An 11,476-nucleotide genomic window follows, 5' to 3' on the forward strand; every position below is an offset into this window, starting at 1 on the left:
CCGACGCGCGCGTATGAGGACTCCTCAAAGAAAATATTTTTAAAACAGACTAAAAAAAACTACATCCCACAACGAAATTTAATTGCAAGGTGATCCATTCACAAATTGCCAAGAGTGCTTAACAGACGCATCATTCTTATACAGAGCCAAGATGAAGACGCGGCATCGTTGTTCGTCAGTATTTTGTTTCCATAGCACATCAACAAAATATTTAATGACAGTAAAAACACTAAAAACAGTACAATTACAAAATATTAATTATAATAATAATATCAATAAAATTATATAGGCCGCCTAGGCCTAATAAAGTCTTTAGTAGGTTACACGAAGCATCTGTGGAACTCTGCCTGTGAAAATCACAAGCAACTTCAAACTTGTTTAACAAGAAATATATTCTTCTATTTTTTTTCACTGTCAATAATGTAAGTCCACAAGAGAAATATTAAGCCAGTAAATTAAGATGCTGTAGCCTACCGTTATATCCACCGTCGTCTCTGAGAGAACGCGCCGTTAATGCAGTGAAAGCGCAGTCCGTTTCTGCTTTCGTTTTCAGGGAATGAGCGCGTTTACATGCACGTTATTAACTCGATTATGCTGAATAAACTGACAATGCATGTGGTCATGTAAACGAATTAACCCATTTTCCTTTATCAGAGTCAAGTCATAAGTAAGTAGGCTACGTTACCGATCGACTTTTAGATTTTTGCCTCTGATTTCTCCCGGCATTTAAAACCCGCGTTATTTGGGCTTATTGAAGTGCATCCAGACAGAGGAGGACATATCGCAGACTCCGACTCTTTCTTGACCCAATAAATTCAAACGTGTTTTCATGATCTCGTGCAGAAGCAGCCTACAGTCAAAATGCTGCATCTGTAACGGCATGAGAGGATAATGTGTGTCCGTAAATTTCCCGCTGACATGTTGAAATATACAAGAATGGTCAGATACAAGAATGATTAGGATCTTTTTTTTTTTACCTCACTATACCAGGAAATAACCTGATTTAGCCTATTAATAAACACTCCACCTTTGCTAGCAAAATAGAAAAAGATTCTCATTTAAAACGAAGTAATAAAACAAGCAAATTGATGAGTAAATAAGCAAGTTAATAATCAAATAAGTAAGCCCCGCCCCCTCACGATAATATCGTGTATCGCCGATCTCACAGGCTGACGATAGGACGATATGAAAATGGAGCATATCGCGCAACCCTAGATTACGGATAAGCGCGAGTCTGGAGAAACAGGCCTTATTATGTTAATAATAACTAAAGTACCTAATTATGTTACATATTTATTTTGTATGAAAACTAGCGCGTTCGTTACAGATTAAAAAGTAGGCTACCGTTGTATCAGTGCTGCGCGAGCTCTCTCTCACAAACACGGACGCGCGCACAAAGAGAGAGAAGATAATTGTAAAATTAAATTTGACGGGCTAAGTTTAAATTTTGTTCTTGCTTGGTTTTGTTTTTTGTTTTTTCTGTCAAAATTCCAGAAAGCATTTTGTATTATCCATCCTTGTTTTTTAAAATTCGTTAAATGACGAATGTTTTACTGTTAACAGCCCTTATATATCGGATTCGTCTAACTTACCGGTATACTTGATTCTTTTTAGAATAAGTGATTCGTTATGCTATTATTGGACTCCTGTCTAATCATTGTCAACTGTTTTCTATAAATATGTTTGTATTGGGTAACATTTATTCAGCTAATGCGTGTCCTGTTTAAAATACGCAATGTTCAAATGCAAAGACAGCACGTCACAAATAGAAGCCCTTTTCCCTGTGGTATTTAGTATCATATTTGGATATTGGAATAATAAATTAAGTAGCCTATCTTAATTGTACATTTATTTTTAATTTTTTTTCAGTTTTATAGGGGTTTCTTAATTTTAGACTAGTTGACCAGCACACATTTTATGCAATGCAATATAATGCATGCGAGTCGTCGTCGTCGTCGTCCACAATAATCAAGGGAATCGGCTTTACTGACGAGATGCGCATAACAATATCGTGCGATATATTGCCCAGCCCTACTTAAAGCTCATTTCATTGGTGTCAGCAGACTGAGGGGATTTGTTGGTGACAAATCTGTAGATTTACTTCTGTTTATGCTTATAACTGTTTTTCTTATCATTGTTTACATGGAAGATTTTACACTAGGCTATATTCTGTTGTCCATGAGCATAAAAACAAACTCAGTAACTGATGTATTTTTGATTTTGCTAGATCAGCTCCTCACACTGTAGTTCATCATCAGTGAAGCTCCTCCCACATCACTCACATCATCTGTGAAGCTCCTCCCACATCACTCAATTCCATCAGTGAAGCTCCTCCCACTGTAGTTCATCAATGAAGCTCCTCCCACATCACTCACATCATCAGTGAAGCTCCTCCCACAGTAATTCACCAATAAATGCTGGAATATTCCCATCAGCTACAAGTGAAGACGAGCAGCAAAGCATCAGGAAGAGCTGAAATCTGCAGTCTGAGTTTATTAAAAGGACAGTGAGAACATGAGTGATCCAGAACCCTGCAGAATGAAACACACTGAAGATCCTGAAGAACAAAGAGGTTGGTGTTTATTCTTCATTCATTCATGATGCTGAAGAACATTCATGTTAGAAACATTCAAGCACTTCATCACTTTTAGACAAACAGTTAAACTATGAAATGGCTGCAAAAGTTTCATTTTTGGTTTTCAAAAATGGTCAGTAAAGCAAAGTTTGAGAAATGTTCATATTGATTGTCAATTGATTGGATGTAGAAAAACAACAACATGCACACAGTGCTTCTACATGTGGGGATTGTTTACATCAGAGCGCGCACGTGTTTCGCGCAGCATACGCAGTGTTTGTTTAAGCGGTTGATGGAAAATAAGCTGATGCGCGTTCTATAAATATAAATTCTGATCTATTATTTTTCACGGTATGTTGAAGTGCCCGCGGTAACAATATCGTGCATATTCATTACCGCGATTTATCACATTACCGAATACTGGCACATGTCTACTCTTCTCACAGTAACTTTGATACTGTTTTTTTTATCTGTATTAGTCATATTCTTACAATGTATGTGTATGTTAAGTAAGGGACGACAGTACGTGTGTGTGTGTGTGTGTGTGTGTGTGTGTGTGTTTGTGTGTGTGTGTGAATTTTTTGTGTAAACAAATTTATTATAATAGGTCTATATAATTCCTAAAAAAGTGGTTTGTAGCTTGATGACTATGGGGAAATGTGGGTCCCATGGCCAAACGAGTTGAGAACCACTGGTATATAAAGCTATTCAAAACATACAAATATGTAAATTATTATTAATAATGTTTTTGTCTGTCTAGATAATGAATTACTTGTTGGTTATAATAAAGACTCGGCACTCATTTCTTTGTAAAACGCACAGAACAAAATGGTGTGTTACACTTTACTGTGCATTCAAAAACATGTGCAACTATTCTTCTGTGAAACAAACAGAAAACAAAGTGTGTATTTTTCCAACCATACAAAACTTTATATTTACCTGTGCGTTTACACAGAACGTCTGTGATCATAATAATCTCCACACAGCGGTAATGATTTAGATGTTTAAGCCCTGAAGACATTTTAAGAATTGCTTTGTCTGAGTGATATACACTAAAGTACAGACTCATAACTCTATAAAACTAAAGCAAGGAGAGTCAAAAGGGACGTATCGTTTGATAGAAAACTTTTCAAACCTTTAGACCATATATAAAAAAACAAAAACATATTTGGACATTCTCATCCTGAGAAACTGCTTATAAAAGAAAAAAAAATTCTTATTATTTTACGTTCTTATTTGACATGCAATATCTCAGGAAGGAAACAAGGTGGGAGGACATTTCTTTTTTTGGTGAAGTTCCCCTACATGTGAGCTGCATCCAGATCAGATTTTGTGGTGATATCGTAAAGTAATCAAAAGTTACAGCCCTTTTTGTTTAGCCCTTGACACCCCTAATGGGCATTTTAAAACTGTTCCTCCATGAGGAATATCTCATGATCAACGCAATAGATTATATTTTAATCGTGAGAATCTGCTGTACATAATGATGTGCCATTTTCTACGTTTTGTGTGTGTTTCACGAAGATATGAGCGAAAATACCACTTAGACTTTTATGTGCTTTCACTTCATATTTCTCTTTTAATTATTTTGATATGCTGAAAATTTAAATATTTTCTTTCATTTCAGACCCAATAAAAGTGAAGGAGGAGAGTGAAGAACTGAGTGAAGTGAAGGAGGAGAGTGAAGAACTGAGTGAAGTGAAGGAGGAGAGTGAAGAACTGAGTGAAGAAGAGGAGGAACATCATGTCAAACCTGGAGAAAAACCTTTGAGTCGCTCAAAGACTAAAGAGATATTTTTAAAGAAAAGAAGAGCCAAGAAATCTACAACCTGCACTCAGTGTGTAAAGAGTTTCACAAACACACGTAATCTTGACCGTCACATGAGAGTTCACACTGGAGAGAAGCCGTTCTCATGTGATCAGTGCGGGAAAAGTTTCACAAGGAAAGATAGTCTAGAGATTCACATGAGGATCCACACTGGAGAGAAGCCGCTCCCCTGCGCTCAGAGTGGGAAGAGCTTCACAAGCACAGGTAATCTTGAGCTTCACATGAGAGTTCACACTGGAGAGAAGCCGTTCACTTGTGATCAGTGCGGGAAGAGCTTCACACTAAAACCAAATCTTAGTCGACATATGATGATCCACACTGGAGAGAAGCCTCACACATGTGATCAATGTGGGAAGAGTTTCGCACAATCAGGACACCTTAATGTTCATATGAGGATCCACAATGGAGAAAAAACGTTCACATGTGATCAATGTGGAAAAACATTTCTTAGGGCATCAAACCTGAAGGCACACCTGATGGTTCATACGAAGGAGAAGCCACATTCATGTTCTGAATGTGGAAAGAGTGTTTCACTGCTGTATAGTTTACAAACACATCAAAGAATTCATTCTGGTGTGAGAGAGTACATGTGCTTTGAGTGTGAGAAGACTTTTACTACAGCAGAAAATTTAAAACTGCACCAGAGAATTCACACTGGAGAAAAACCTTACAAGTGTTCACACTGTGACAAGAGATTCAATCAGTCATCATATCTAAAAATACATGAGAGGATCCACACTGGAGAAAAACCTTACAACTGTTCACACTGTGACAAGAGATTCATTCGCTCAGCAGATCTGAAAACACATGAGAGGATTCACACTGGAGAGAAGGCGCACACGTGTGATCGGTGTGGAATGAGTTTCTCTTTTATAAGTCAACTGAAGAAACACATGAAGATCCATGCAGTGGAGAAACAACATTGCAGTCTGAGATCACGGCAAGTAGTTCATCTTTATGTGTTGAGAAACTGTTCTGTGTAAGAGTTTCTTATCAGCTAGGATGAGCGTCATGACATTTTGTTGGTTGATCTAACATAGGGCTGTGTGATATTAAAACAAAAATGTGATATACGATACCTTGTTAAATAATACAATATTCAATATGCTGTACGGTAGGGCTGGGCGATATGGCCAAATTTTTTTTTATATATATATCAGTCGATATCGATAATTATCACGATAAAAGTCAAATCTTTATTTCTTTCAAGTTTAAAGGCAGATTTTTGCTCCTAAATGAAAGTTGTAGAAACCAGAGCGTTAACTGTGGTTTTAAACTACTTTTTATTGTCAGGACAAACACTTGCCAAACAGGTGAACATTTCACAAATCTGAGGTAGAACATTCAAACATTTGTCATTTTTCCTTAACAAAATAAATATATTTATTGGACAATTTCTTTTTTTCTTTTTTTTTTTGGTAAAATGTAATTCTGACTGTTTGAGTTTTATTAAACTTAACCATTGGCCATCCAGTATAATACATTTAGATCATGATAACCACAGATGAAACCAGGGATAGTCTATAGCACATCACTATCATGGCAAAATGTAACTTTATGGTTTCTATGGTATTTGTAAGAAAAACTGTAAATACATTATTAAATTCTGTAATTATATTCCATTAGTCCTTTAATACATTGTCTACATTAATAATATAATACAATTCAATATGTATATCCCACATTTCATGGTGCAGTTAATATTACTAGGCTAACGTGACAGTAAATCCAGGGTAAATGATGGGAATTTGTAGACGGAAAAGCCGTTTGACTGTTACGTTGTGCACAGTGTTTCTCCTGTTTGTCAGCGCTGTTTCATCTGCCTTTAAACTGCTTTAAATCACTGAGACATGTGTGTTCTTCGCTGAATTCAAGCGCTTCTCACTGGATCTCGTGACGAGAACGATCAGCGTAAACGCATCTGCTCTAGTGAGCTCGCGCTGCAGTGCCGTTTGGACTTTGAGCTGAGCAGATAAATGGTCCGTGTGGTGCGCGGTTCAAATGAGTTTCGTTCCGCTTTTGGCGCATAAACATTATCGAACATTTATCAACCTCTTTATATCGTTTTATCGAGGAAAATTCTATCGCCATAATTATCGTTATCGTTTTATCGCCCAGCCCTACTATACGGTATTGCTGTATAAAATTAATTAAAATTAGTGTGTAAAATTAATTAAAATTATATTTAAAAATTAGCCTAGAAATCTAGACGCACCCTAGTGGCAGCAAAAATTATGCAGCCAGGGTAGTCTAGCAACTCTCCGTTGACTTTCGTGCTGGAAAAACCTAAATTGGGTCAGGCCAATCACGTCGTGTATGGAGTAGGCGGGGCAGGCTTAACATGATGACGACAGAGTTGCGACAGTTCCCTGCTAACGCTACTTGAAAACAAAAAAGAGCTGCTTCTGGTGTACAGTCTTTCGAGTCGGCTTTGGCCGCGACTCTGGAGGACTTGGAGCAAAGAGCAAAGAACGGCACTGAAGTCATTCTTAAAAAAGGAAGATGTGTTCCGTTGTTTTGCCGGCCTGATTCAGAAGTTGAATCTATCAACTAACGTTAGCTCCGCTGTTGGGAAAACACTCTGGTTGGTTGAAGCGCTGTCCTATTGGGTGGCTTGCCAGGCTATTTAAAAATATTTAAAAGATGAAAATGCTATAACAAATATACACTATATTGGCAAAAGTATTGGGACACCCCGCCAAATCATTGAATTCAGGTGTTCCAATCACTTCCATGGCCACAGTTGTATAAAATCAAGCCCTAGGCATGCAGACGCTTCTACAAACGTCTGTGAAAGAACGGATCGCTCTCAGGAGCTCAGTGAATTCAAGTGTGGTACCGTGATAGGTTTCCACCTGTGCAATAAGTCCATTCATGACATTTCCTCACTACTAAATATTCCTCGGTCAACTGTTAGTGGTATTATAACAAAGTGGAAGCAATTGGAAACAATAGCAACTCAGCCATGAAGTGGTAGGCAACAAAAAAAAAAGTCAATAGCTACAGACCTCCAAACTTCGCGTGGCCTTCAGATTGGCTCAAGAACGTAGAGCTTCATGGATTGGGTTTCCATTAGGGCTGCACGATATTGGAAAAAAAATTACATTGCAATATTTTTTTCCCAACGATATATATCGCGATATTGCGAGCCATCAATCCAGGCTAAAGTCAATAATTACCATTCCATGTTATTAATAATTTCACTAATAAGCAAGCTTCATTACAAGTGACAAAAAGGCCACTTAATATTTTATTCCAGAAACATATTTCTCTCAGAATTCGGTGAACGTTCTTCAGGACCTAACGTTCTTCGGGTTCTAGGACCCGAAAAATGTTTTCTGTGCTGATTCAGTGACACGTTCATGTAAACGGCACCTAGAACCAGCAAAAGTAATGATTAATAGTATGTAAAATATTATATTGTAAATATTATAATGAAACATTTTAATTGTTTATTAATAAACAAGTGTTTTCTGTAAAGATGAAGTTGACAATACAGACTCGCGATCTTCGCAGCAGTGATTGGGAGAAATGCACTTTTCATACAGATTTATTTTTTATTTTTTTGAATGGTTCTTCTGTAGATAATAGTTATATTTCTATTTTTTTTTTTATTATTATTGTTATTTTTCGGTGTGTGAGGCGAGTAGGCTACCTTTTATGCTGAGTTTCGGTTCATGGATGATAGCTTAATCTCCAGTTCAGGCGCTGGCTGCTATATTTAATTTTTAGGCTATTTATTAAATCCAGGAAATTGGATAATGAAATACTGATTAAAATTAAGATACAATTAATACAAAACGAAATTCGTTTTAAAGAAAGGCTTTGTGCTTTCTGTTTGAGGTCTCTGTGAAAGTTTTAAAGCAGTCTTTTAGTGCCGCTTTCATAACGGCCGCGTGACGAGTCCGTAATGTCACGCAACGTAACATTGTTTTTTTCCTCATAAATGCGAACACGAAACGACTTTTTTTTAAAAAGACAACCATCCACAACTTTATAACACTCCAGCAAAGTAGCCTACCTCTTTTTGGTCAACATCCTCCTTTTTGTAGACGAAATAGGCTAGTCCCAAATAGCTGATTTTGACTTTTTTGCAGCGCATTTTTAGCTATAGGATTGCCAGTGAATGTTGGCTGTGAGCGGTGAGCGCGTTCCTGTCAGATCCTCACTGTGCAGGCACGCGGAACGCGTATGTCACCCCAGCAAAAAGCCATACAACAAACTTGTGTTTACTGTGTGCTACCCTGGTGCTACCGTTCTCTTACACTATGGGTGCTACTAACGTAACGTTACCCTTCACATCGCATGTTCCGGCGATGTGACTATCGCTCATTCGCACATCGCGATGTCGATGTTAAAACAGAATATCGTTCAGCCCTAGTTTCCATGGCCGAGCAACTGCATCCAAGCCTTACATCCCCAAGTGCAATGAAAAGTGTGAGATGCCAGTGGACTCTAGAGCAGTGGAGATGTGTTCTCCGGAGTGACGAATCACGCTTCTCTGTCTGGATAACTGATGGACAAGTCTGGGTTTGGCGGTTGCCAGTAGAACGGTACTTGTCTGACTGCATTGTGCCAAGTGTAAAGTTTGTTGGAGGGGGATTATGGTGTGGGGTTGTTTTTCAGGGGTTGGGCTTGGCCTTTTAGTTCCAGTGAAAGGAACTCTTAATGCTTCATCATGTTTGGGGATGTTCCTGTTCCAACATGACTGCGCACCAGTGCACAAAGCAAGGTCTATAAAGACATACATGAGCGAGTTTGGTGTGGAGGAACTGGACTGGCCTGTAGAGAGTCCTGACCTCAACCTGATAAAACACCTTTGGGATGAATTACAGCAAAGACTGTGAGCCACACTAATGCGCTTCCAGAAGAATGGTCCAAAATTCCCATAAACACACTCCTTAATCTTGTGGAAAGCCTTCCCAGAAGAGTTGAAGCTGTTATAGCTGCAAAAGACGGGCCAACTCCATATTAAACCCTATGGATTAAGAATGGGATATCCTTAAAATTCATGTGCCTGTAAAGGCAGACGTCCTGAAACTTTTGCCAATATAGTATAAATGCTTCACATTCTTTTTGGAAAAGAAAGCCTCACTACAACTTCTGAAAGTGACCAGCAGTGTTTTAGCATTACATAAAAAGTAATGTCACAAATCTGACAACGTAATATTAACATGAATGTAAAAAATTAACTATTTAAATACCAACAACTCCTCTTTGGTCAACTTGGCAATATATAGTTATATCAACCTAAAACTTAACATCAAGATTTTGTGAACAAAAACACCTGAAACTTGAGGTTGACAATTAGTTAAAAAAAAATAAAAAATAAAGAAATACAAAAAAATTGCATTCAAGTTTAAAACTGCACCAGGCAATTCATACTGGAGAAAAACCTTACAAATGTTCACACTGCGACAAGGGATTTAGTCTGTCAGCAAATCTGGATTATGTGATCTAATCCGATATTTATTTATTTGTTTGTTTGTTTGTTTGTTTATTTGTTTTTATCATGTGATTAGCCTGAGTACCAGAAAGCATCTGGAAGGAGAGGACGGAGAGAACGCCAGTGATCCAGAACCTGCAGAATGAAACATCATGATACTGAAGAACAAAGAGGTTGGGGTTTATCCTTTATTCTTCATTCACTCATCATGCAGAAGAACATGCTGATGCTCACTAGATTTTTTTTCAAGAACTTTTTTTGATTTTTGACATTTTATATAAAATTGAGATTCTTCTAATCATTCACAAGATATTCACACACACACACATATATGTATATATGAGCTAGCTAATTATTGCTATATGACAGCATAGGCTAATTACTGAAAGCTTTCTCAAATCTGAAGTCTGCTATGCTATTAAATATTGATAATGTAAGTAACCTTGCGTATTCGTTTACAATAGCAGTTAAAATGTTAATGTAGTGCTAGTCATTTGTCCTGCATTAGTTATTGATTAGTTTTGCATGAATTATGAAACTTGTTTAGTAGTTCTCTGGGAAGCATTAAAAAATAGTAGTTATTGATTAGTTAATAGTGAACTACCACTTTCATCTGTGTGCTATTACTTAATAATTCGTTAATCAGAGTTTCTTGTTAGTTAATAGTAGTTACTAAATTGTTAATATTGTGTTGCTCATTTGTTCCTGTGTAGATCTTCATTAACGAATGAACCTTTATTCTAAAGTGTTACCTGATTATGTTGATGTTTATAGGTGTTTTGTCGTTCTGAACAGTATTTGGTGCATCTTTGATCATCTACCGTTGGAGGCCGATGACGTCACTGGTCACGCCGTCTTTTCCATCATTCAGTTTCACCGTCGAGTCTTCTGAGGCGTTTCAATGAGGAGGAACTTGAACTTTGAGATTTTATTTTCAGAATGGATCCACAAATGAGCTGTGTTCAATGGGGTGTTCAAATGAGCCGTTTTATTGGTTGGCGCCGAGCCAATGAAATGGGACTTCTATTGTACTTGATGATGTCATGAAACCTGTGTCCTCTAAAATTTTCTGAATTCTGTAGCCAGCCGGATCCGGGCCATATCCAGATCAGATGGTGGACCTGCGCCTGGACACGACCACAACGCATCCCTGAAGTGTCCTCTGCGAAGGCGACATGACACGACAGTCATCGGCACTCATCCTCAACAAACTCGTCTCAATACCCGTGATTCCGATCTTCAACCAGATGGAACTGGATAATATTCTGAATGTTCTGATCCAATCTGACTTCTGACCTGATCATAATCATACACTGTTCTCTCGTTGGCCAGAGGATAACTGGCCCCCGACTGAGTCTGGGTTCTCCCAAGGTTTTTTTTTCCATATCTGTCACTGATGGAGTTTTGGTTCCTTGCCACTGTCGCCTTTTTTGCCTTTGTCTTTTGGCTTGCTTAGTTGGGGACATTTAATTTAATATTCAACAATATTATTGATCTGCCTGCATTGACACCATTATATGAGAACTGAACTGAGATGAATGATGACATCACTTTTTATTTTTTTTGACATAATAAATTGTTACATTTGATTTTACTCTGTCTTGCTCTGAAATTGTTTTCCCAAGTA

General features: G+C 37.7%; 1 protein-coding gene across 4 annotated transcripts in view; it reads left to right on the plus strand.

The window, feature by feature from the left end:
• The window catches only part of LOC311292364 (uncharacterized protein), a 78,871-nt gene extending 67,428 nt beyond the window's left edge, over positions 1-11,443 (plus strand). For 2 of the 4 annotated variants that reach the window (XM_084412037.1, XM_084412038.1), the window contains exons 2-5: positions 2,228-2,572; positions 4,203-5,343; positions 9,926-10,022; positions 10,645-11,443. In XM_084412037.1, the coding sequence (XP_084268163.1) occupies positions 2,515-2,572; positions 4,203-5,343; positions 9,926-9,995 (1,269 nt within the window). In that variant the 5' untranslated portion in view covers positions 2,228-2,514 and the 3' untranslated portion in view covers positions 9,996-10,022; positions 10,645-11,443. Of the gene's footprint in view, positions 1-2,227; positions 2,573-4,202; positions 5,344-9,925; positions 10,023-10,623 lie in introns of all 4 variants that reach the window. The other 2 variants (XM_084412039.1, XM_084412036.1) reach the window with 2 other exon arrangements.
• The last annotated feature ends 33 nt before the right edge of the window (positions 11,444-11,476 follow it).

Source organism: Rutilus rutilus, assembly GCF_951802725.1.
Source record: "Rutilus rutilus genome assembly, chromosome: 1".
Lineage (NCBI taxonomy): Eukaryota > Metazoa > Chordata > Actinopteri > Cypriniformes > Leuciscidae > Rutilus > Rutilus rutilus.